The 27,310-nt window shown below is 42.9% G+C and overlaps 2 protein-coding genes and 1 pseudogene across 3 annotated transcripts in view; 1 reads left to right on the top strand and 2 right to left on the bottom strand.

The window, feature by feature from the left end:
* LOC127205203 (cytochrome P450 2J6) overlaps nucleotides 1-12,968 on the bottom strand; it is a 33,231-nt gene extending 20,263 nt beyond the window's left edge. For both annotated transcript variants that reach the window (XM_051164395.1, XM_051164402.1), the window contains exons 1-4: nucleotides 12,737-12,968; nucleotides 5,046-5,208; nucleotides 2,448-2,597; nucleotides 1,884-2,044 (exon numbers count right to left, since the gene is read on the bottom strand). In XM_051164395.1, the coding sequence (XP_051020352.1) occupies nucleotides 1,884-2,044; nucleotides 2,448-2,597; nucleotides 5,046-5,208; nucleotides 12,737-12,946 (684 nt within the window). In that variant the 5' untranslated portion in view covers nucleotides 12,947-12,968. The remainder of the gene's footprint in view (nucleotides 1-1,883; nucleotides 2,045-2,447; nucleotides 2,598-5,045; nucleotides 5,209-12,736) is intronic.
* Nucleotides 12,969-14,029: 1,061 nt separating this feature from the next.
* LOC127205195 (RRP15-like protein) lies at nucleotides 14,030-15,038 on the top strand (annotated as a pseudogene).
* An 11,051-nt stretch (nucleotides 15,039-26,089) lies between these two features.
* LOC127205228 (cytochrome P450 2J3) overlaps nucleotides 26,090-27,310 on the bottom strand; it is a 32,125-nt gene continuing 30,904 nt past the window's right edge. The window contains exon 9 of the mRNA XM_051164423.1: nucleotides 26,090-26,287. Coding sequence (XP_051020380.1) covers nucleotides 26,109-26,287 — 179 coding nt within the window. The 3' untranslated portion in view covers nucleotides 26,090-26,108. The remainder of the gene's footprint in view (nucleotides 26,288-27,310) is intronic.

The following is a 27,310-nucleotide window of genomic DNA, read 5'->3' on the forward strand; positions in this document are numbered from 1 at the left end:
TATGGTGCCCGTTACAATATTTCAATATATGGTCCTGTCTTTTGCTCCTTTCTTACTACCAAATTGTGGTGTCAGCTTCAAAAACATTTCAGCTAATTCCATGCAAAATATATTGAGCCTCACACCATTTCCTAATAGTCCAACTGCCTGTTACCTGCTACACAACACCACTTTTCTACCTGGATGTTTGAACAGCATTAAACACTTTCATTGATTATATTATCCATGCTGCTATAACTTATTTTGCACATAACTTCCAGAAAGAATATTTGTAAATGTAACCACATGCTTGACTCTATGACTTTCATTATTCAAGAACTGTCCCTAGACTCAAAACGGTATCCAGTGCTTTGTATCTGTGAGTGGTACAGAGACGGGGCCCCATAAATCTTTGTCATTGCTCCTGTTTCTCTAGGCACTCCACCCACAGCAACCTTACGATCACACTGAGGGCATCTCCATGTTAGGCCTGGTAGGTTCTACTTAGTGTGCCCCAAATGTGCTCCTGAAATTGGCTTAACCTTGCTTTTCACCTCATGAGAAATTTCATGTTTAAGCCTCCTTGGAAATATTTTACCTGATTAGCCTTAAAGTGACAGGCATCTTTTCCATTTCTAATTTTCTGTCATTACATATTCCCCCTGAGGAAAATTACCAAAAACACGTATTGTGCAGATAACTGTACAGTACAAAAGAGATGTCAAAGAGAGCATAAATTGTAATATGAAAATATGAGCCAAGAGAATGCCTCTGAAAAATCATTAACTCCTGAACTAATAAAAGCAAAGATACTGAAACAAGCAAGTGCTACATAAAAGTTGCAAATGTTTTATTATAAAAATGATAAGTGACTTGGAGGAGATAAGGAAGTGTATGAGTTCAATAAAGGATCCAGGGTGGAAAGTCAATCACAGAAAGGAGAAATCAGCAAAATGAATGAGAAAATCAGCAATGTGGTTGAAAAGATCAACAACCTGGAAGACGCATGCACCAAGGAAACTGACGATTTGATAAAATAAAATGGAAAATTTGAAAATTAATAACTCACCAAGTAAAAACACACACAGTAGAAAACTAAACTATGCACACACACTTAATAAAAGATAATGAAAATATTTTTTAAAACATACAAACATACATGCACAACCTCAAATGTGTACATACCAAGTTAGTTAGGGCACTAGCAAAAGGAAAACCAGGCTGATAAAACCAAACTTTGGGGTTAATTTTACCATACAGCGCTCTTCCATATTCATGGGTGTGATTGACAGACCATTAAACTTTGTAGAGTATTTGAGAGGCTATAAGGATTAGTGATGTAAAAATGGGGCACAGTTGGAGGTGACAGTAGAATCCCAGAGGTTTCTACTTTCCAGTATTAGAAGACTGACAGCATCAATGGGTTTGGGAATCTTTAGTTTCCAGATACAGCTATAATGCAAATGAGTATGCCAATGGGTACTGACTTGGAACTGTTATTGATAACACCAGAAACCTAGGGACAACTCATTTATTTGACCACACATTTAGACAGTGTAATGCTAGTCTGCATCTAACAGAGAGCAGTACACAACGAGGAGTCTCAAAACAAGGTGGTAAAATAGAAAGCACACATAGATGATGAATCTGAGGCAGGAAAAGAGGCATCATGGGAAAAGAGAGTCAAGATTGTCATTCACTGAGAGACCAGCATTTTCCTCTGTATGTATATAGACCAATATAAATATGAAAATAGTTCAAGTACATGTTATAAATGTTTTGTATATATTCAAAGTCAAGAGTTGAACTGGAGATATATTTGGTTCAAACTCAATATTTAAAGCATTATTTATTAACTTGAGAAAAGCCCTACCTTTCAAAGGTATGCAGAGGAAAGTGCTTACCTGGCACATAATTCTTATCTGCAAACACATGGCCTCGTCCAGTAGCCTCAACATCTCCTGAAACCGGCTGTCATGGTACTCAAAGCGCTCCCCGAAGGTGACGGAGCAAATGATATTGGAAGCTGCATTGTTGATACTGAAGTGAGGGTCAAAAGGTTGACCTGGAGGTGGAGACGGGTAGAGGTGAGTCTTTCAAAGTTATGAATTTGTTTGTATTTCCTATAATAAGTTAACTTCCTATGACGGGAAACCACACATTGCAGAGCACATGTAAGAGGCCGTGGCCAGAGCATTCTATATGTGGTCTGATGTGCACCAAGGACTTTGCTAAAGTCTGGGAAGTCAGACTGACAATCAGGCTTTAGGTTCAGCACTGTGTTTAGTGGTCCATTTTTGTGCTTAGCTGCAGGAGTGCTGGGCAGAGTCATGGCTAGAGGTTCACTGTTCACTCCCCAGTGTCCAGCACAGTGCAGGGCCCAGGACAAGGACTCAGGCACTTAGTAGGAATCTGTCCAATGAATGTAGGGGCCACAGCCCCCTGCACCCGCCCTGTGAAATGCTCACCTCCCTCCTCTGCGATGGCCTCCACAAGGTGGTGGGCTTCCTCCCGTATGCGCTGCTCTAAGCTCTTCTTCCCCAACCCAAAGTTCCTCAGCGTCATCAGGGCGAACCTTCTTTGCTCCTTCCATGTCTGGCCACTGGAGAAGATCAACCCTGGAAGGAAGACACTCAGTGTTACGCCATTATAATTCTGGTGTAAACCGCCCCAGGAACTGTAAAGGCGCATGTGCAATAGAAAGGAGGAAGACCATCAAGGGGACTGACGGCCGTGTGGAGAAAATCCCAAAGCCCAGGCCTTGAGGGCTAACGTCTTGTGGTGACCTGCATCTTACACCGATGCTTCATGAGTGTTATGTCATCTCTTCCTCTTAGAAACTCTGCTTGTTTACGACCAACCAGCAACAGGTCCCTTCCAATTGCTGCGGAAGGAAATGAGTCCTGCACATAAATTCAGCTTTTTCACGGGAGCACAGTTGTTTGCCAACCAGCTGTTCAAACTCATGTCCTCCTGGTTCCGATGCAGATATGAAAGTCTACTAAGTTCTGTTAAGCTGAGTTATGGAATGGACTAAAAGATAGGACAAGACATGTAAATTCAAGATGGACCAAAGGCACCATGAGAGTTTCTAGTCAATACAAGCTTTAAAAGATGAAAAAAAAATGCCTAGTAGAATAGGAAAGCAAATGTTTTCCACACAGAAGGAATGAGAGGAAAACATTCTGGTGTGTTGAGCATCCAGAAGTTATTTCATGGAACACACAACACCATGATCAAGCCTCCTTCCTAATTTTCTGAGAAATCCTCAACTCCCTAAACACAAACCTTGGTCTTCCTGGTCCCCGCACATCAGCAGGTGCCCGTTTAGCACATAGCAATGCTCACCATGCAGGAGTAACTCAGATACTTCCGGCCTGAAACCCTTTCCTAGCGGCACCTGGGACCCTGCTGTTCCAGATTTTCTTCCCAATTCTTTGCCACAAACTTGACACAAGCATTGCTGGTTTGTTTTCTTCTACCCAACTCTTGCAACATTGGAATTTCTCAAGACTAGCCCACCTCTTTTTTTGCAGCATATTCTACTTTAGGAAATCTCATTGTTCCTTCTATTTAAATATCTTCCACTGACCGTCAGATAAGGTGGACACTCCGGTACCTTGTACACGAGTGCTTGCTTGCCTTTGCCAGTTACAGGCATTTACAGTCAGCACCTCTGTGGCAGAAATTATTCCTCAAACTCCCAACAGAGGCTAGTTCCACTAACTACCTAATCACCTGCCACTGTTCCTCTTCGCATCACATTCCCGCAGCAGCTGCGCCCCTGACAATTTCTGACAGAGCCTCAATCCCCTGGAATCTATCTAGTTCATCAGGTCATGAGGTTTCTCTCTTGAGTGATTTTGTTCCATGTGTCTGCAATGTCACCATCCCAGGTTAGTCAGCTGTCATTTCCTGACTGGATTTTCAAAATTCCCTTTTTTCTAACCCACAGCGGTATTTCACGCTGTCCTTCTGTTTCCCCACTGAAAGCCTAACCAAGCCTCAGAACCTGCAATGTGTGGTGTGTGATGTTCTCTACTCAACTCCTGCTGTTCTGATGAAGAACAACATCTAGGCTCTTCCTAATTAGGTTCCTCAGTTTTTATCCACTTAGTTGCATCCTTTAGATACTATACTTGCCACATTGGACATCTTCCAGTTTCGCAAGGCCCCTAGTCCTTCTTGTTACTTAAGTGGGTAGTCTGCCCCTGTTGACTCATTTCCAATGTTATTAAATGAGTGTTGTTATTTACAGAGGCTTTCCCTGAATCCCAGTAGAACTTAGAAACCACTGATAAATGACTTCCCCCCTTACCACTGTAGCCCTGCATGTTTTTAATTAGCTAACTGATCCGTGGTTTTTCATTTGATGGGGCATATGGTATACATTGATGAAGATTTTTATCTATTTACACTCACTATTAATCACTTAGGTCTAGTGCTGTGCTTCTCATAGAAGATAATGTAGTCAATAACGTACAGTTAATTATTCATTGTCACAAGGAGTGATCAGGAAATGTCTAAAACGGATGACTTGATATCCACTTGAAGTTCTGCCTTCAAATTTGGAGCACGTAACAATTTAGGGATGATATTGAGTATTCATACTATTCTAGCCTAACACTCTGTGGAACGCTAGAGATCCCTGTGGGACACGGCTTTAATGATGCTTATTCACAAGCCATAAACAAACAAACAAACAAACAAACAAAGCAGCAGCAGGAGGAAGCGGACTTGCAGCCATTTTCCTAGGACAGAGGGTTAGCTTGGGAAAAGGGAAATAAGAGCATAGTGTGTCCACCTGTGGCAGGATGCTGTGACTGCTTCTCAGCAAGCTTTTGAAGCTATGTGGTTTCTTTCCATGTCTATTAAGGATGCCACTGTCAGGTCTTCCAATGGGTGCTCTCATTCCGGGAATGTGACCTCCTGCTTTCTTCAAAGATGGCGACTCATGATAGAGTTGGTTTATGTGAATATTGGAACGGTAGAGACAGGCCCCTTTAATACATCATAAACATTATAATACACACTCCATCCTGCTCAATAAACTTATATCCACTTACCATTTTTATTGGAGATACGTTCTTGTACCAAAGTGACAGGGCGGTTCATAATGTTTTGTTCCATGTGAGTAAAGACTTCTTTGATTAAAGGCAGTCCAGTTATGACCACTGAAGTTAAGTAACCAAGATTCAGGCTAAAAATGTTCCCATATTTCTTCACAAGCTGAAAAATATATCAATAGTTACAGTTTAGTGTGCTTGTGTCTATGTATCCAGGGATGGTAGGCATGTGTGTAGCCAATGGGATTCATGTTCAGAGGTTCCTGCGAGTGGGGTGTGTGTGTGGGGGTATGTTGGTCTATAGCAATGTTTTGAAGATGTTTTCTCTTCCACTGCACTAAATTCAAATACAAGTCAGGAATATTATTAACTCTATAGAAATTCATTAATATGTCTGCATGAATTGACCTTGCAACCTATGTGCATGCCTAGAAGAAATCAGGTGCACACAAGTGTCAACAAAGCAGCAAAATCTTTGATCTCAAGCATCCTGAAGTCTAATGAACGGAGAGCTTGTGACACATTTGACTTGGCAAAGGCTGAGGAAATTCTCTACGGATGTGATGTTGGTGCAGCTTATATGGACTTCTTAGTAGACCAAACAGTCTGTTTAATAAAAATATCTCCTACTTATCAATGGGTGCTAGACATGGTCTGTACATGTATGCCCAAAGGGAACTCTGTGCACTTGTGCATGTAGGAGATACCTTGGCTGAAGAGCTCTAGTAGGCCCTGGGCATGATAAATATTGCAGACAGGTTTTGCTCTTCTACCCCTTATCCCTCCTCTTGCTAAAATCATCCATAAAGCTAGATCCCAGGAGCAATTCTTTTCTTGTCTACTGACTCATTCCTGAGACAAAACACCAATCAAAATTCATTGTTTTGATAACATGTCCAATCAAGATTTACCAACTCACCCTAGGACAGATTTCCCTCCTTTTCCTAAAAACACCCACTCCTGCAGAAACACTTGCTCTTTCTTACTGCTTACCTGCTTGCTGCTGAGCTTGCTGTAACTGCTGCTGCCTTTGCAACCCCACCCACAACTTACCTCTCTGGGGCAATAAACCTTTGTGCTGAGAATTTGGTGTCTGGGTATGTCCTGTACCAATTTCAAGGTGTGTGTGTGTGTGTGTATGTGTGTGTGTGTGTGTGTGTGTGTGTGTCCTCTGTATATTAGTGTGATGGGAATGTTTCTGTTTTCCCCCCCATGTATCTAACCACCATAAATCAAATGAGCATCAATTTGTCCCTGCACTCATTCATGAGGTTGTAAGTGTCAGGCATCAAGGGCACTAATCTGAAATGTCCTGTCATCCCGTGAAGCAGAGAAAGATTGAGGTATAGGTGTACAAGTGCCCAAAGTAAACATGGAATCCTTAGTTGCAATATCCAGTATTGCTTTAGGCATAGGATAATGTGCCTTCTCCAAACATTGCTGGGGTGAAGGCTGGGAGTGGAGGTCGCTCTGAAGATCTAGAGGGATGCAAGCATGCATGCTCTATGGTTTGCTAACTGGACCCTTGGGGTATATGTTCTACTCCAAGTCTCAGACCCCATTATGGAAGAGTAAGGCAGCCAATGCCTCCCTCGAAGGCTTCTGTGGGGAAGAACGAGAGCAGTGCTGTGAGAAGGGCTTTGTTCAGTTTCAGGCACCCTGCCACCCACTGCATCTCTGAGGAATGAATGGGCTCTGTGTTCAAAGGCTCAGGGATACAAATGCGTGGTGAGAGCCAGGACAAGAGTCCATCAGTCCCTGACAGCCACACTGGCTGGGTGGACACTTGGTGTGCTTTGTGATTTGATCTTCATCCAGTCTCTCTGCTAGTTTCATTAACGTTTAGCAAATCTGTCTTGTATGCTTTGTAAGGCAGAACCAACAAGTGCATACCTTTTCTTTTAAAAGATGTCAGACATAGGTGTGTACTAAAATTAGCTTCATCTTGATCAGTGAGTGGATGAGATTTGTATATATGGCTAATAATATAAATGTATATGTAAAATATAAAAAATATTTAAGAAAAAAAGAAACACCAAAAACAAACAAACAATCAAACAGAATTTATTGACTAACTTCCAATATAACCAAAGAAGTTATCTAGCTTAAGTGACTCCTAACCAGCAACCACATAGCTTCTGTCCTTGTACCAGTAGGATCCAGCATCTGCAAGTAGATACTGAAGTGAATGCTTTTTTTCCATCCTTACCAAATCTCTGTCCAGGCATGTTTCTAGTTCAATAGAAGTGGGTCAATAAGTCTTATCTTGTAGTGAATTAAATGAAGATGGGCAAGTTCTAACCCTTACAATTCTTGAACACAGAAGATATTTGTCATAAGGCAGAAAGAACACAATTTCACTCCACACTTAGTAAGTCATTTGAAAAATTAAAACAAAGCTGTTTTTTTAAGTGGCTCAAAAGAGTAAAACAGAGTTAAAGTGTAAAATAATGAATTAAAATAAGAGATATAAAATTTAACAAAAGAAATGAAAGACAGCAAACGCAATAGTAGCAGTAAATCTCCAAGTGAATCACTGAAGAACAAAATGATGCAGAACACATATGGTGAACAAGGAGGAGGTAGGAGTTAAGAATTCCCGAGACCAATGAGCTACTAAGACAAGTAACACAGCTCTACTGAAGTCCTTATGAAACAGCAGCCAAGGCAGAGGAGGAGGGGGTAAGGGAGGGGGGGGGGAAGGGGGGCAGCATCAGTTCCCACGCCCATTAGCGGAAGACCAGAAGATCTGTTAGTCTGAATCCTTAGAGCTCTGTGCAGTGAGCTGTGTGTGTGTGTGTGTGTGTGTGTGTGTGTGTGTGTGTGTGTGTGTGTGTGCACGCGCGCGCACGTGCGTGCCAGAGTTCAACGTGTGTGTGCCTGTGTGTGTGTGTGTCAGAGGTCAACCTCAGGTTTTATTTTCAGGTGCTGCTCACCTTGTTATTTTGAGTCAGTGTATTTCATGAGCACTGAGCAGGCTAGGCTGGCTAACAGGTGAACTTCAGGAGTGTGGCTGTCTTCTCCCTCCTACCCCTAGATTTATAAAGGCAGGCTACCACACCACACTCTTGTAGATTCTGAGGAATGAACTCATATTCCCACCGCTGCATGGTGAACACTTTGCCAACTGACCTCTTGCTCTGTCCCTTTTTTGATCTTTATGGTTACTGTATTGTTTAAGTCACTTGTTTGCATCTTTTAAATATATTTATATATCACACCCAATTTTTTTCTTTTTATGCATAGAACCTCCTACTATTACAGACAGCTTTAATAAACAGTGTCACTATAACTTTATTTTTATTGTGATCAAATCTGAAAACACAGATGAACTAGTAATATGAAATTATTTCTGAGTGGTTAACTGTAAGTGTGTGGTGGTTCACGTATATGGGTGTTGGTGGCCTGGTGTGCAAAAAAAAAAAAAATTCTTTGTCTCTTTTTCTAACTTGTGTTTTTAAGTGTTTCTTTCAATATGCACAGTTCCTACTTTGCTTTCTGTTGCTGGGATAAAGCAATGGCCAAAAGCAATTTGGGAAGAAAAGGTTTAATCTTCCAAGCTACAGTATATCATCAAATGTTGTAGTGGTCGTTAGACTTTGTAAGCACAGTGTCCCTTGACATTTCAGAGGATATGTCTGTTCTTCACTTTAATGCTGTGCACATGAGCACATACATGCACAACTGTGCACATCCCTTTGGGGACATCAATTCCTCTTTAGAGTACTATTCTCAGTGGCCATCTCCTGAGAAAAGCTAATGGTGCAGAAAATGTGCAATACACACCCTAAGATGACATCTGCTCTAGTCCTGTTAAAAACTGAAAGGAAGATGGTGTTGGAGCCAAATCTTGAATGATGAGAATACCAGCAAAACATCCATAATGTAAAAGTCAAAATACTCATATTGGGGCGTCGTGCAATACTGAGGGGCGAGTGTGTGCAGCAGCATGGAGCTACCCAGTCCCGCTAGAAGAAAGACCTTATTAGGGAACACCCAGCCGAAAGTCAGGGCCAAGTGATAGGGACTTCAAAATGCCTGAACTTCAAGCAGTGAGCAATTTTACTCAGCATGCTGGTGAAAACAGTTCTTATCGCTGTTACAGATCAATGACTTATATCATGAAGGGAAGGACGTGAGAGGACGTGGAGCAGGGGCAACTCCCGGATGAAACAGCTGCTCACTGAAGTCTGCAACGAGAAGCAGAGCTGCCCAGCGCCCTTTAGACTGTTGGCATACTGCTCTTGGGCACTGTGTAAAGTTTACCTGAGTCTATTCACCTGCTGATTTCCCTATCCCATTATCTGGTTTCAGTGCAGACTGACAAGGCATTGTGAGGCTTATTCTAAGAGTCTATGTCTCACGGTTGTGAAAACACCATCAACCTTTCCTTCTCTGCCAACCTGAGTGTTAGAGAGAACAGGGTATGACATCCGTTTCTAGCAAGGGGAGCAGAGAGGAAGGAAATTCGGGCCACAAAAAGGAGTGGGGGGGGGGGGTCTAGGAGGAATGATGACAAAGTGCTGATTTCAGAGAAAATTATAAACACAAGTATTAGGGATTTTGGCTGGGAGGAAGGTAGACTAAATTAGAAGATTAGGATGGAGTAACAATTGCCCAGTACTGTGTTTGGCCTATTCAAATAAACCATAGTCTTTCTGTGTGGTTAATGGGGAAATCAGTCTGATGGGTTATTTTTACAGAATGTTCCTAATGGTTCATTGAGACATCTAGAGAAGAGCTGGTGAGGTGAAGGTGCAGCTCCCACACACAGAATCAGCTTCTTCATCTTCCTCATCCTGTGAAAACTCATGCTACCTTCCTCAATTTAAAGGTCTTATCCTGTTACTCTACTAGACAGTTGTTAAAGATTGTCTTTAAGTACAGCGTAATGTATCCCTACTGGGATATCCCCAGAGTTACCCATGTGACTTCAGGTGATATCACTTTGGGATACAAGTCAGCACAACCAATTTGAGCATGGACTGTCCTGTTCTGTGTGTAATACATACCCAGTTAGTGAACAAATATCCTTTTATACGCCACAAAATGTCAACTGCCTTCTACTTACACCAAAGGAGCAAGGCAGCAAATAAAGAGAATAAATATTCGGTTGAATGATGTTGGGGTCAAGCACTGCAATTACTCACTGAATACTTGGGGAAGTCACATTACTATTTGTCTTTGCTCCATGGAAAACAGCGTGAGCAAATGACAGGTAACGTGTACTTATCGTACGGCCTGAATGAAGAAGACAGAGCAGAGGGAAGACCCACCGGATCATGGGGATTATTTCCCAATGGCAAGGACCAAGTTTACTGTAGTTAAGCTATACCACTTAACCTCATCTGTTCATATCCAGAAATATTAAAGTGCACACACCCATATAAAATGAAATGTGAGAACACCATGGGTTGTGCAGAGGTGAGAAGCAACTCCAGCCTGCACAGCAGAGAAGGTACCGGAGATACCACAGCTGTGCCTCAGTGTCCAGCTGTCTGCCACAACAGGAAATCGGAGTCATAGATGAGAAAAAGTCTTGAAGAATGGTGGAAACACAAACTTCCCATGAAGAACCCAACAGTATGAAGCCACAAGTAAAGGAAAGCCATCAATGTCTGCATGAAACTAAAATCCCAGAAAATCTCTTGAAAGCAGAATGAAAATAGTTCAGCACCTATGGGGAAAGCACAAAAGACAGAAGTGGGGGGGGGGGATCTAAAAACATTAAGTGCAACAGACTGCCAACCAGTGTCCACAGTCAGGGGAGAGGCAGTGCAGGAGTGGGGGGGAAGGCAGTGCAGGAGTGGAGGGGAAGGCAGTGCAAGAGTGGAGGGGAAAGACAGTGCAGGAGTGGAGGGGAAGGCAGTGCAGGAGTGGAGGGGAAAGACAGTGCAGGAGTGGAGGGGAAGGCAGTGCAGGAGTAGAGGGGAAGACAGTGCAGGAGTGGAGGGGAAAGACAGTGCAGGAGTGGAGGGGAAGGCAGTGCAGGAGTGGAGGGGAAAGACAGTGCAGGAGTGGAGGGGAAGGCAGTGCAGGAGTGGAGGGGAAAGACAGTACAGGAGTGGAGGGGAGAGGCAGTGCAGGAGTGGAGGGGAGAGGCAGTGCAGGAGTGGAGGGGAGAGGCAGTGCAGGAGTGGAGGGGAAGGCAGTGCAGGAGTGGAGGGGAGAGGCAGTGCAGGAGTGGAGGGGAAAGACAGTACAGGAGTGGAGGGGAGAGGCAGTGCAGGAGTGGAGGGGAAGGCAGTGCAGGAGTGGAGGGGAAGGCAGTGCAGGAGTGGAGGGGAAGGCAGTGCAGGAGTGGAGGGGAAGGCAGTGCAGGAGTGGAGGGGAAGGCAGTGCAGGAGTGGAGGGGAAAGACAGTGCAGGAGTGGAGGGGAAAGGCAGTGCAGGAGTGGAGGGGAGAGGCATGTGGAGCAGACAAACCAAAGAGGTGTTCATGTGTTGCAGCCTTCCCTGAAGGAGTGGAGAAAGGAACTACTTGAGGTCAGAAAGGAAACTGAACCTGTGAGGTCAGAAGAAAGACAGAGCAATGGGAGGATGAGTAAGGGGCGAAGGCCTCAGACTCTTCTGCCTGTGAGTTCCAGCTGCGCAGGACAGTGAAGAGCAGGTTAGTGTGTGATGTGGTTCTCTGTGAGCGCAGACAACACCTGAGACAGCTGTACCACAGAGGGAGACAGGTGTCCGCCATGTTTGTAGCCTCTTCTCTTAGGTGGGAAATGGTGTTAGCTAAGTCTCCTAAGCTGCGGGTGCGTGTATCATAACACAGAGCAGCTGCTGCAACAATGGTGAAGGAGATGTGACAAAAGAGTAAAATGAATAAAAAGGCACTTGCTTGGAAAGTGAACTAGAAACATGGGAGAAGATCAGTGTGAAAAAAGAAAGAAAAAATATGGCCTTAACCCTTTAAATAGCAGGAACTAATGAGACAGAGTCAATCTTCACATGACATTGGACGTGACAGGGATAGTCAAACATGCCTGGAGTATTCACTATGTAAGCAGAGAAAATTACAGTCGATAAAGCGGATCATCACATGGAAGACGGTCACTCAGCAAAACGACCTGTACTGTGGACACAAAGCAGTCTTTCCAATACAAGCCGAGAGCTTCTAGAACTAAGTGCGAAAACAGCCCGACTCCCAGTGGAGTTGGACAAGTCAGTGCCTCTTTCTCTGGAGTTGATAAAGTCAGTAGGTGAGCAGTCAGCAAGGGTGGAGAAGGACCAAACAAAGATCAACAAGAGAGAGATATTTGTAGAAAACTCCAATCAAGGGGTCCCCTCTCCTCTCCCCCCTTCTCCCTCCCTCCACCGCTCTCTCCAACCACTTCTACCAACAATTTTGAGGTATCAACTTCCACAGATTTCTGAAATTTGCAGGGCTTATTTATCTAGCTATATTACCAAGCCTTAACACACCTCGCCTTAAAGAATTAAAGTCACACGCTGTGCATTCTCTGGCCATAACTGAATGACAGTGGAAACCCTTCATACAAGGGTAAGAAAATCTCCAACTACTTGAAAATCATGCAGCGTTTTTCTTAAAGGAGGACACAGGTTTTGGGTTCTGGATAGCAGGTTGCTATCACCAGCCTTTGAAGCTGGTCTTCTGCCCTAGTCCCGCAAAGTCCCCCGTTCCTGTAGCTCAGGATTATGTCAGGACACAGCTAGGCACCCTCGTCCCTTCCTACCAGCTGAATTGAGAGGTGGGGCTGCTCAAAGTCCAACTGGAATATGTTGCCCACGAAGGGCAGACCCCATGGCCCGGGCGGGCAGTTCTTGGGGCGCCGATTCTTGAAGTATCCAGCCAGGAGCAGGAAGGTGAATCCAGCCAGCAGCAGAGTCCTGGGATGGAGCACTGCCCAGATCGTGGCGACCAGGGAGCCCGCGGCGGCGAGCATGGCTAGGATTGGCCTTGGCTCTACTGAGAGTCTGAGCTGGAGCAAGTCGCAGGTACTAGCAAGAAGGGCTTCCTACTTAACCGGTCCTTTGGTTAGTCCCTCCCAATCACTTCCTGTGCTTTCCCCTGTGCCCCTCCCTTTTCCTCCCTAAAGCTGGGCTCTCTCCGCTTTTCCCTTGCTGTGCCAATGCTTCTGAGAGTAGCTTCCTATTGGCTGGAACCAGTCCGCGGGGGCTGCTCTGAGCTCTTCGCTCCGCCCCTCAACTTTTACCCTTTCCTTCCCAACTTTCCGTCCCAGACCCTGCCCGCTGGTGCTCTGCCCTGCAGGTGCCCTGGGAGTGCTCCTGTAGTGGCAGTTTTGTGCCCAGTGAGGTACCAGGCACTGTGTCCCCAGGAGAATGCGTAGGAAACATGGTTTTATAAAAGGCACCAGTAGATTTGCCAGTGGAACCAGGAAATCTCAAGGGCCCCACCCCTAGAAAAATAATTACAGGCAACTAAGGGCTGCTGAGAAGGAGACTTAGTTTTCTGCTGAGAGGAATCAAATAGCCGGTTTCGACTCTAAGCGACCAGCTCTGACACCATGTGCATAGAAGCAACAAAACGGACTCAGCAGGTTGCATTTATTATATTCATGTGTTTAATATCTATCTATCTATATATGATTATATATACGTACATATATAGTAAAAGAGGCCATCAGTTTGAGAGGGGTTAAGTGCAGAGATGTGCGCAGGATTGGAGGGAGGAGAGGAAATGGGGAGAAATGAGGCAATTACATTTTAATAAAAATTTAAAATAGTAATTAGGCAGGAAGTGGTGGTGCACCCCTTTAATCTCAGTACTCAGGAGGCAGAGGTAGGCAGATTTTTGTTAGTTCAGGGGCAGCTTGGCTTACATATAAACAACACAGTGCTTACAAATAAATTCAGCATCACATTAAAAAAATCATGTACCTCAACTTGGTTTCATTCCAGGAATGCAATGATGACTCAACATTTGCAGAGAAGTCAGTTTAATACACAAACAGGATCAAGGGTCACACCTCAATTAAAAAAAAAAAGGTGACTTCTGTGGAGTCCAAATGGCCTTGGCCATTCAAGGCTCACATGTGAGCCTTGGGAAAAAGCTGAAGCATTCCCTGAAGAAGAAAAGGACTAGAATGGTCACCAAGGCCGCAGTGTCGAAGCTGGAAGAGGAGCTCAAAGACCCTTCAGACGGACAAGGGTCAGTAGGAAGCTGTGATTCAGAGATGGACCAGTCAGATGATGGAGCTGTAAAGCTAACAGTGAGGACAATGTTGAATCCTCTGAGGAAGGAAATGAAGACGCTACAGAACCCAGTGCTGGCATTAATTCAGGCTGGGCAGATGCCATGGCCAAAATCCTTAACAAAAAGACGCCTAAAAGCAAACTCGCCATCCTCACAAAAGCAAAGGGCTGGAGAAGGAGGAGGAGAAGGAGAAGCAGGAGACGGTGGAGAAGAGGAAGCAGCTGATAAGAAGCAGCGGAGTGAGCCAGATATTGTCAAAGACAGAGGCAGAGAGGAACCTTCAGAGGACTGAGGCGAGGGGTGAGGTGCAGCTATTCAATGCTGTTCAGAAATGCCAAAGGAACTTTGGTGAAAAGGCTGAGGAGGCAGGAGGCTCCATCAGGAAGCCAGCCAAGCTGAAGTCGACCATTTCCAGTGAGGACTTCATCAGCGTTCTTCATGGTACTAATGAGGACAGTCTTGCTGGGAAGAACCCCAAAGCCAGACAGACTGAAGTGAAGTCAGAAGAGGGCCCAGGGTGGAAGACCCTGCGAGATGACTTCACCATGGGGGCCCAGGATGAAGGCCTGGGACAAGGACAGCGATGAGCCTGCTGGCTGCAGGGCGGGGTCAGCCAGTGACAGAGCAGCCAGCTCCCCTCGAGCATCACTGAGGCCATCTGCTAAATGCCATGACTTCCTGAGGACATGGGCTGCAGTGCTCCTCTGTATGTGCAGATTGTAGCTAAGTTGTATTTTTAACCCTTATGTAACTGTAAGCCATTTCCCTCAAGATATTTGTACAAAGAAATATGTGATCTTGAGCAGTAAGATGTGCATTTCTCTTTCCAGTAAGATGTGCATTTCTCTTTCCAGTAAGATGTGCATTTCTCTTTCCTTCAGACACATTCTGATCACGCACCACTCTTTCTGAAGTGCAGTCCCAGTTATAATGAACTGAATTTGGTGTTAAGAGCTCTCTGCTTTCCCACTCAGATCCAGAGATCTGTGGTGGGGAGGGAGGGATAGTTGGTGTCATTTGTTTGTGTTGATAAGTCTTTAAGAAAAACCTATATAATAACATTTCAAGTTGTAATCTTTTTTATTTGAATTTTAGAAACACTGATAAAGCTGTCTAGTATCCACCCAAGATTTCTATGAAACTTGGCTCAGGTTACAAAGTTTGTGAGGGACCTAGGTACTCACATGACGGGTTTTCTTTTGAGAAGGACCCATGTCTCTCCATCTTTCCATAAACTGAGCCCTGCTACTACCCATGCGCACACTTGCATCTGCCTCACCTGCCCTGTGCTGGAGCAGGATGGACGACTGGTGAGTCAGGCCCTGAGTGGAGTTTGCTCTCTCTCAGAGGGCAGAGGACCCACCCACAGTGCTGTGTGCTTATTATAGAGCAGGTCCAAAGGAGGATTTGTCTTTATCTCACTTTGCAACCGAAGTGTTGTATTAAATTACGTGGCTGCTGTTTTTGTCATTTTACCCTAAATGTCTGTAATTGAGTACTGCTTAGCATGGGTCAGCATTTCAACAGAGTGCAACACACAGCAGTGTTCTGGGGAAATCTGTACAATCTGCAAGAGTTTTGACTCTCGAGAACAAAAATTATACTTTGTTGTCTTCTGTTGGCTGTTTTTGGGTCATACTAAGTGTTTCCAGTTTTCTGAAGCTCACATTTGGAGGATAGAAGCGAGGGCGTGACTTCCTGTGGAGAGCAGGCTGTCCTGGAGTGTGGATTGTGTTTATAGCCCTTCATTTTACGTCAGGAAGCTGAGCCCAGCTCTGAAAACACAAGGAAGGAAGAGAATGCGCACAGATTTCCACGCTCAGAAGCGGTTTTATTCCATCATTAAGTCAAGCTGCCTCTGGAACAAAGTGTCACTCGTGAGAGAGGTCATGACATAATTTTGCCGTGTGGACATGTCTTCTGGGTTTTAGTCATGGTGTCTTGATTACAGAATATTTAAGCAGAGCCGGTTCGTATGAGGATGGGTCTAAGGTGAGCGAGCACATCTATATTTAATTCTTGAGTCAGACCTCTGAGGTACCAGAGAGATGTGCATCATCATGCCTCAGCTTCCCAGATCTGGGGACTAGAGGTGTGCACCACCACACCCACTGCTAGGTGCATGCTGGAGATGGGTGTTGTAAATAGCCTACTTTTGTTACCTTTATCCTGTGGATTCTTAAACACATTAAAATTCTTCTGTAACAAAAGAAAAAAAAAAAAAAAAAAGCTATGTGCAGCAAACCCAGAGCCAATATCATAGCAAATGGTGGAAAACAGAAAACATTTTCCCTAAAATCAATAACAAAGCAAAGATATCCACTTTCACCACACATATTCTGTAGTTTGTTTGAACATTTATCCAAAGCACTATAACAAGATAAACAAAGAAAAGGAAAATGAATAAAGGAAAGAGACTAAATATATGTATAATCTATATGATCCTATACTTGAAGACACTACAGAATATATCAAAAATTTATTGCCTAAAGACAAACCAGGAAAACAGCCTATACCAGGTTAGCTCTCGGTAACCATCAGCTTTTTGATACATCAATTATGGACCAACCTAGAAAGAAATCAGAAAAACACTGTCTTCAAGATAACCACTAAAACAATGGAATTCTTAGGAAAAAGCTTAATCAAGATAGTAATAGACATACAGCATGAACGTTGCAAAGAAATTAAAAAAAACTCCAAAAAAATGGAAAGAGCCCCCAAATTCATGGTTTGGTCGATTAATATTGTGGAAAATTGCCATATTTTCAAATTAATTTACAGATTCAATGCAATCAACTCTAAAAATACCAATGATACTCATGAGACATTAAATAATAGCAAGACATACTTTCAAATTATACTATAGAACCCTAGTGACGAAAATACTATGATACCGACACAGAGCATACATACAGAACAATGGAATGGAATAGAGGACCCAGACTCAAACCCAAGTAGCTACATGTGTCTCAGTCTCAACTAAGACCCCAAAAACATATGCTGGGAAATGATAGCATATTTTTTCGGTGGTGCTGGAGAAACTAACATATCTTTATGCAAAAGACTGAAACTAGGTACATAGCTTTCAGTCTGTGCCAAAAGCAGAACCAGATACATGAAAGATTTTAATGTAAGACTTTACAGGAAAGCAACAGTGAAACACTTGAAGATCTGGGAAAAAGCAATGATCTCCTGAGCTCTTACAGGACCTAATTATAAAACTGACAAATGAGGCTTCATGGAATTAGAAAGACTCTGTACAGCAAAAGGATCACGGAGAGAGAAGACTGCCTGTAGAAAAGGAGAAAATCTTTGGAAGTTATTCATCCAAAAGAAAACAAATAAACGACCAGCTAAACAAGCAAGACTCAAACAAATGTGCAATCCAACTAATAAATGGGCAAATGAACTGAAAAGTTATGCCTTAAAAGAAGTACAAATGGTTACTATGAAAAAAATCCAACATATTTAAGCACTAGGGAAATGCAAATCAAAGCCACATTGAGGTCTCATTTTATCCAGTTAGGCTGTCTATCACCTCTAAAACAAACAAACAACAACAACCTATAAAACAAACAAACAAACAAACAACAACAACCTATGCTACAAGAAATGGTTAGTGAATTTCTGGGGTCAGAAATTGGGCTCTTGGCAGCCCTAACAAGCCAAGTTGGCTAAGTCTTTTCAAGAGGCCAATTAAACAGACAAGTAATAATGAAAAACAGAAAAATTATATTTATTTAATGTGACTGCATTTGGAAAAGGAGGAGTGAAATCCAATGACCCAGCCATGTCCACTCTTGGGGCCCTATCATGAGGTTTAGTTTCATGCAGAAGATAAGACATGCATAACTATGTAGGTCTGGTCAAGGTATAGTCACACCTGTCACACCTGTCATCACACCATCATTGTCCGAGCTCCAGTCTTTTCAATAAGGTGTGGTGACAAGTTGCCAGAACTGTGAAACATCTCCCAGGAGGACACATTCCTCTTGATTCAGACTTCTTTTCTCAGAATGAGATCCCAGGAGTGATTCCAGTTCCTTTACGGGCCACTGTTGGGAGACTTTTGTAGCCAAGGGGAGGAACGTGATAGTGGGGAGGGCTGCATGCTCCTCTTTACTATATTTTAATTTCTGCCAACATCTTTATACATTGTTTTGGCACTTTTGGAGGGAATGTAAATTAACCCATCATCTATGGATATTAGTACAGAAGATACTCAGAAAATGAATAATAGAGCTTTTATGAAATATAGCTATACCATTCCTAAGTGTTCTCTTAAAGGAACCAAACTAAAAAAGCAATTGAAATGCCTGCAATTGCATGTTTATTGCATCACCATTTATCATATCTTCTATGTTAACTTTTTCTTGCAGGAAATGGACAGCCGGATAGGACATCAACAATAGACCAAAGTACATTTTGTGAGCATATTTGATTCCACCGAAGTCCAACTTGGCCATAAGATTTTTCCGGTTTTAACAGAGCATGGATGCAGTGATGGCTACAAGAGTGACACCAAAACAGCAGCATGGATGCAAAGGTACAGCTGCCATGAGTGGTGAAAGCTGCCTGTCCGTGTGGATTGAGCAAGATAGACTAGATTGTAAACTCACTTTTACCCTGAAGCCTTCCCCATCTGTATCTCAGGGCCCAGTGCCTGGCCCATAGGTCCCTCCCTCCCTCCCTCCCTCCCTCCCTCCCTCCTTCCCTCCCTCCCTCCTTCCCTCCCTCCCTCCTTCCCTCCCTCCGCCTCTTTTTCCCTCTGTTCCTCCATCTGTCCCTTTCTTTTGTCCGCTTCTTTCCCTTTATCTCTTCCTCCCTTTCTTTCCCTGTACCCATCTCTCTCCTCTGCCCCCTCTAACACAAAAGGTCCAGTTAAGACCTAGGACCCTGGAGCTAGAGAGGTTCATCAATTAAGAACACTGGCTGCTTTTGCAGAGGACCAGGTTCAGTTCTAAAACTCATGTGGCATCTCACAAGTGCCTATAACTACAGTTCTCAAGGGATCAGATACCCTCTTCTACCTTCTGAGGGCACTGCATGTTATAAAAATGAAACATAGACGCAGACAGACTTGATTTCAACAGGCTGAAAGTGCTTTATTGGAAGACCATGGGGCCTCAACCTTTCTGTGGTGTGTGTGTGTGTGTGTGTGTGTGTGTGAGAGAGAGAGAGAGAGAGAGAGAGAGAGAGAGAGAGAGAGAGAGAGAGAGAGAGAGAGAGAGAGAGAGAGAGAGAGAGAGAGAGAGAGAGAGAGAGAGAGAGAGAGAGAGAGAGAGAATACGACACCACTGCATCTAGAAAATCTGCTTGATTTTGTACAGAGATTATGCTTGTTGTACCAAGGTCAGGTATTTCTTGGAATGATTGCTTGGTTGGTTGTGTTGTATCTGTTGGACCCCTATAGCTGTTGTGCTGGTGGCTGTAGCAGGCTGAGAGCCATTGAAATGACTTACATAGTCTTTGTTTGGGAATAGGGGAAAGTTCTGAGGGGAATGACAGGATAAAAATGTATATGAATAATAAGGGGGAACGAAGCATTCAGGGGAGGGGCCAGAGTGGGAGAGAAGTAAAAGTCCATCTATACTAGACTTATGCTTGATTTTCTATCTAGTCCCCATGTCTTTGGGCACATCTTAAGAGGAGGTACAATTAGGATTAGTTGGTGTGGAACAGCTTCGTTCAAGGAGGGGAACAAAAATTCCATCCATAAGATCTAGTTGTGGAGTCCTTAGCAGCCAAAGAATCGGGTTGGTCCTAAAGGACCTTAAACTGACCTGCAGTTTCTCTCAAGTTTTTTGAGAGCTGGTAAGACAGAGAGGCTAATTGGTGCAGAGAAGGTCTCAGTCCAGTTGCTTTATTTTTTGTTTGTTTGGTTTTGGATTTTTCAAGACAGGGTTTCTCTGTGTAATAGCCCTGGCTGTCCTGGGACTCTCTTTGTAGACCAGGCTGGCCCTGAACTCATAACAATCTGCTGGCCTCTACCTAAAACAATTCTTTTTTTTTTTTTCTCAAGAATCATGCAAATGCCTTTTAGATGTTTAAGGTGCAGATTATGTAGAAATGGGAGCAGTTACAGTGCCTCAATGGAGAGTCCATACTATGGGCCACAACAGAAGTCACAGAAGGGAAAGGTCAAGAACAACAGCCAGGAGGTACAACCTTGTCAGAAACATTAAGAGAAAAAGTTAACAGCATTAGTTCTATGTCGTAAAGTTAATAACTATTGTACGATTGACTAGACCACATAACAGAGTGGTGTAGAAGGATACAGCAACTGTAATTAGCAGTTTGTTACATCAGACATCAGCATAAGGAACAAGTGCCTTGGAGCTTTGTAAAAGAAGTCAGTTAAATCCAGCATCTAATTGGCAATTTAAAAGAGAAATAGAATCTTATTGAGTCATTTTATAGAATTGACTAGCAAAATTTTTAAAGAAACCATTTGGACAGTCTGAGTAAATATGAGAAAGTGTGAATTTGATGGCACCGTGTCTGGATGTTTCCTTTAATCATTGAACATGGGTGGTCAGGGTATGGACAATGGTATTAATTTTCATTAAGAGGATGAACTGAAAGGCAGGGTAAAGGGCCTGCAGGTTCAACGTCAACTGGGTGGTAGGCTTAGGTACACGTCCCTCTGTTCACATTGTGCTTATCTTGTCATTTTGGGCGACATGAAGGCAGAATGACTGTTTGCCTGAGATGTTTAGGATGTGGGTGTAGACACTAAAGTGAAGAAAAGAGAAGGCGTCTCTCATCATGTGAGACATGAGGAGTGACTCATCTTTACTATAGATAAGAAGTTTTTGTTTTCTAGCTTGGCCTATGTAGCCAGAGTTGGTGACACCTACACAGCCAGAGACAGGAGCAGAAGACTTCTGGGAGGGTGGGAGGGGGAGGGGTGGGAGGATGGGGTCTTACTTCTCCATGTATCTTTATTCTATAATGGGGCTAACATCCAACATACTCTGGTAGGATTATGCTCCATCCAAAAGAATTACTTGAGCCTAGGGAATCTCTTGCTGTCAATTATATTGTAAATATTGCCAATTTTACATTTAATTTTTAATAGCCAGTTCTTTTTAGTATAGCTGATTTTGAATATTGTTTTATATTAAACAAACTTTAAGTTTACTTTAAACTTGTTTTGAGTTACTTGCTTCAGGTTAACTTTAACAACATATAAAGAAGACTATATAATAGGATATATAAATTGGCCTCTGTCTCTGAGCTTGTCCCTGTAAATAATTATATTTATAGTTAGCATGGCTATAGACATGGTTCTGAGTGCATTAAAGACCTTGATCACGTACAGTGTGACTTATCATTAACTTGTCCATCTCGATTGTCATTGATTAACAGTTCATAGTAACGTTTATAACAATAGAGTTTTGTAATTATATTTCTGTTAAGTTTGAGTCTTAAAAATTACAATTTTTAATTGAAGCTCTTTTTAGTATGAAAATAAACTGTAAGCCATAGATACAGTCCACTTTAAAATTCTTTTATCATGTGATTTTTACAAAATATCACAGTTTCTTATATGATTTACTTTCTCCAAATAGTTAAATGTTAACAAAGTTGACAAAGACATACGTAATTAAACATTCATCTTTAAGTCAGACTTTTGTCAACATGAGTAGATCATTATAACCTTAGGAATTTATACATGGCATGCTGCAGCAAACAAACATTACTTCTACATGGATTTGTAACTAACATTTTTGTTGTTGTTGTAGGTATTAAACTAACAAGAACCAAAACAGTGAGGGCAGTTTTCAGAGTGCTAAACACCCACAATTACATTTATTGGTAATTTTAACTTTTATACTCACATTTCCCTTTATAAAAAAATTAAACACTATGGAATATAAGAGTAACAAATAAACTCCTTGCTTGTATGAAAGTTTTCTAAAGAGGGCGTTATGCAACATGAGGCCTTTACTCGGTATATATAGCAGTTTTTATTTTTATTGCTGCATGTGTGGATCATCTTTCCATTTTAGCCCATATACCCAGAAAATCTTGAGGTTTCATGTAACTAGGGGTGTAACCACATACAACCGGCTGGGAGGAGTAAACAGATACTCTTGTGAACGCACACCAAGGGCCTTGTCTATTTCCTCCTTATTTGAAGGAGTATTAATACTAAACAAGTTTATCTACAATTGTTTTGAGCAGGCACAGTGGGAGTGCTGAAGATGGCTAATGTTCAGTTTAAAAGATATTGCACCATATCACCATAATAAAAGAAGGTCAGATCCAAATGACATAGAGCGATGCAATGAATATATATTGTCTGAGCACATCTTGTTACTGTATCAGGCCTTGTAAGTTTTCAGGTAAATCCTATAGAAAACATGACAGCCTGTATGAATTATGCTGTATGTAGTGTTTTTATTTATTAAAATCATTATTAAACTCATGTTTGCCTCATCTGAGAGACTTTTACTGAGGGAGTCTGTTGAAACTATCTTGCAATTATTACTGAGATATTTTAGACAGAAGGTTCTTTCTGTCCTTTCCATGAAGGAGTAACTTGTTAGCTGGATTTATTAGACGCCTTTATACCATGAGATAAATAATAGTAGCCTCTGTTGGAAATAATTTCTCCTTTAGCTGTTTTTAGGTACAGAATGTCAAGGCTGCTCTGACTAGGGAAACAGGTAAGCTAACTGCAGATCACTTCTCCCTTGCCTCCTCCAAATCCAATCCCCCAGTCTCATCCCTAGCTCTGCAGCAGACCACCTGCTGTGGCCACCTTTTTTTCCCCCCTGCCCTGCACTCAGCTCTCCTCTCCTAACATTCCTCCCACTACTCCTGGCTCCATCCGAGACTCCCTCCAACTTCAGCAGGCATCCCAAGGGAACCCACAAGCCACGCCACCCAGCGGGGCAGAACACTTGCAGATCTTCATGTCTCCCACTGCTCCTTCAAATTCAATCTCCTGGAGTCTCATCTCCAGTTCCACAGCAGACCTTCCTTCCCTGGCTTCTCCTCATTCTCTGCCCCCATTCCCAGGAGACTAAGCAGAACATAGTGGGACGCCATTCTTTCTTCCCTTCTGTGGACCCCCTCACACCTTCCCCAGTCCTTAGTGTCAGCTCCCAATATCCAGGTTTAACCTGGGACCTCCAAACTGGCACATTCAGTGGCACTGTAAACCTAGTTTACAGCCATCCATGGCTGGTAAAGGAATGGATTCTAGAAGAAAACCTAATGCTTCAACTTTCCTAAACCAATAGATTTTCAAACTACATTGCTCATGTTTATCCTTAGGCTCAGAGATAAGTGTAGCTCTCACCCATCATCAAAGAAACTTCTTTTGGCATCTCATATATACCATTACAGAAATCCACAGTTGATCACAATGCAGAGACTGTGGGGCAATCACTCTCAGAAGGCACATCTAAAACACAACCCTTACAGTTAAGTGCCCTCACTTCACCTGTATATGTCCTGTATATGAGGTGTAGGGCAGAAACGAAGAGGGCAGGGTATGGGGCTTCCAAAACAAAGGAAGAATGGTTGTTGGAGATCTCAATCACCATTTCTCTCACACAGTTCTTGGATGGAAGAAGACTGATACTTTACATCATTTCCAGGGAAGTGAGGAAAACAAGAGACCAAGCTCATGGGTGAAAGTTTTCATTAAGAGTCACAGTGAATTATTTTGTGATGTGCACTGCATCCGTAGAGGGAGGTTAAGACCTGAGTAGTATTGCCTTTCTTATAGTTATTGTGTCAAATCAGCCTTTAAAGGTGAATCTGTAAATTGGGCCATGCTCTAAATGACTCCATACCATATAAACAGTGGTTTATCAGGCTGTGCCTTGCTTTGAGACAAGCAGAGTTGACTCTACATTGAGTATGGAAGACGACAGTACACTGGATGGACATAAGCAAAGACAGCAGCAGTACACCACTCATGCAGTGAAAAGTGATGACTTATCCCCAAGAGTAGAAAGTGTGGCGCCCTATATATTTATTGTGGTGAATTTGGCTTGAAGAAGCACATGGGTGTATTAAAATCATACCCAGAGAACCCAGCAATCCTAGATAATACTTGGAGATTCCTTTTCTTGGTGAAAGTTCCACAGAAAAGCTCAAAGAGAAGTTTCAGGTAAGGCTACTTTAACAACACTGTGCATAAACAGACAGGATCTGAGGTTTAGATCTTGATGCAAGAGTAGCCACTAGACTAAGGAAATCCCTTGCTCCCTGCAAACTGGGTCCTTCCCTCTATTAGCAGAAGAGCCCAGATGCCCCTGCTGTGACTGCTAGGGCACACAGGCTCTTCAGCTCACCTAACCAGGCAGGAGAAGCAAGTACAGCCTCTAATTGCCTGGGACCCATTGCTTTGCCTCAGTGTGGTCTTACCCTTTCTTTTTTTGCAGCCGGACGCCACTGTGAAGCATCTCTCAGAGGCCTTGATTCACAGTGTCCCCACTCACCACAGCCATTGCTTCTTCAGCTCTCCCAGACCTGTTCGGTTTGTTGTCATATCAATAGAGGGATCCTTCATGCCTAGCAGATCCCAAGCTTTGACGTCCCCATCCTTTTGGAAAGTCAATGAACATCTTGGCCTCTTAGCCCTTACTATTATTCTAACAGAGACACATACACAGACACATTTTGCTGTGTGACGCGAAATGTGTGATCTCACAATTAGCATTAGCCATTTCCTGTAAACACTGTCCTTGGCAGTCTCAGGCTATCCCTGGCATGTCCCGCTTCCTTGCTATCATGGTTTGTGCTGCTGTTTCTCAAGGTGTTGGATGAATCGGCTTTCCACAGCAGCACAAAATCACCAATCTTTGGCCTGTTTGTCTCTGAGTTATTGAAGTCCCAGGGACCTAGCTTCTTGAGGACCAAAATATTTGGGGGTGATGTCTAGTTTATTGGGCAACTTTATTTGTCATTTTAATAGTAAGGAGGTCAAAATTTTCTGTCAGTGTTATTAGACCTATTTTATCACTATTAGCTGCCCTCACTGATGACACCCACAAAAGATTCTGGCACTAATGATGGCCTGATGAAAAATGTTTTGCCAGGGACCAACAAGTTCAGCCTGGCAACAGGAACCACTTAATCTTAAAGGTCAGTTGCAAGTGACATTCACCCCCAACATAGCCAAGTTGTATGTGAGAATGCCTCTGGATAAATGTCTAATGGAGGACTCTAGGCAAAAGGTTACTATAGAAACAGGAAATCTTTCTTATTTGTTCTCCAAACCTGGCTGCAGGATTTGCTTTCCTGTGGTTACACCTTATCACGTCCTGGGTCCAAGGTCAAGGTCCAACTTCTATATGTGAATCAGAGAAACTGTTTGCATAGCACTACTTAGCCTGGCTGTTAGGAGTCAGCCTGCCCTCCTGACTTTCAAAAGGGCCACTCAGAGGCAGAGCAAGGTAAGGCACCTGCAGAACTGGCCAATGAGCCTTTATGGGTATCCTTCCTGCTCACACCCTGGAACAGTTGCAATTCTTACTCTCTGTAGCACTTTGAACTATGCCCACAGTCTAGAAGCAAATGCACACTAATGAAAGGAGAAAAGTAGGCAGCAAAATAAAGGAATGGCTTTTATGAAAGTTTTTATGATTTCCTTATCAATTTAATCCATTTAACCCACCATTTACCAGGATCCCTGCAAACATTTTCTTTACTGGATAAGTCATTTTTTCTCATAGGTCTTGGGTGAAAAGCTATGTCACTGAGTTCATAAATGGCTCTCCACTAATGAGCCCATAACCTAATTCGATTGCTTTAGTCTCATTATATCTATTTCCTCAGTCACCTTAATTCTATCCCCTCAAGGGTGAGCAGGCACCAGAGTGCTCCAAGCAGAGACCCTTTCTTCTTCATGCTTCCCCTTTTCAACATCATAACCTAGGAATAGCACAGATGCGGTGGCTGACTGGCGAAATGGTGATAGACATTCTGAAATCCAGGCTCAGCTTCTCATTGGCTGGGGGCTTGAAGGTAAATTTTTGGATAAGAGAAGTGGTAAATATGAACAGCTCAGATCTGGCCAGTTGTTCTCCAAGACAAGCTCGCTTCCCTGTAAGATGAAAATAAAATAAAATAAAATATTCAGCATCTGCCTTGATTCCCCCAAACACAGAAGGCCAGAGTCCAGAATGACAGATCAAACGTTGTCAGGGACCAGGCAGTGCCAGCAGAGCAGGGAGGGCATGGGGCAAGAGGAGGAGGAGCCTGAGATGACTGGACCGCTGAGGTTAGCATGAGTGCTTCCCACACTCACTTAACCAACCTCAGCGAGGCAGCAGATGAGATGCTTTCCAACCTTTAAAAGGAAGGAGAAAAATGTGAGAAGGTATCTGAGCAGGGTTCCTAAGGCACAAGTCGTCTTTTACCTAGGCCCAGTGTCCACCCTCACCTTGAGTGATCTCAGTAACAGATGGCCTCCAGAGCTCTTTGACTATTTGAGGCGACATAGGAACTCTGGTGCTAGGTGGTACTCAATTATCTGCCTAAGCTATGGCTGTTCTGTCTCTTGCAGTGCACTATATAGTCACCATCATCATCATCACTCTTATGTGCATTGCTAATGCCTTCCTTTCTTCTTCTTTTTCTTTTTATTTCCATGTTCATTAACTGAAAATAGATTTTTTTCATATATCCTGATTATGATTTATCCTCCTTCAGCTCCTCCCAGCTCCTCCCCACCAACTCATCTACCCAAATCTGTACTCTTTCTTTCTTTCTCTCATTAGAATAGAGACAGGTATTGAAAAGTAATAGTGGTAGTAATAATAATAATAATAATAATAATAATAATAATAATAATAATAATAATAATAATAATAAAAGAAATAATAAAATAAAATAAAGCCAGAGTAGGAAGAACATGCACTGACGTACTGTGCACTCACTATAAAAATCAGCAAAAAGGAAACATGGAGAGAGCAGAGACTATTTATAACTGCACAGTCCAGACAGAACCGTGAGTGTGATGATTTGCATGTCAGCATTGTCACGGGGATTCCTCTGAACACCGTAACAGCTATTGTCTTACTCAGCTCTCTAAGTTACTTTTGCTACTTTGCTTTGCTCAGGAAAC

The sequence above is a fragment of the Acomys russatus genome, chromosome 2 (genome assembly GCF_903995435.1).
Source record: "Acomys russatus chromosome 2, mAcoRus1.1, whole genome shotgun sequence".
In the NCBI taxonomy this organism is placed as follows: Eukaryota; Metazoa; Chordata; class Mammalia; order Rodentia; family Muridae; genus Acomys; species Acomys russatus.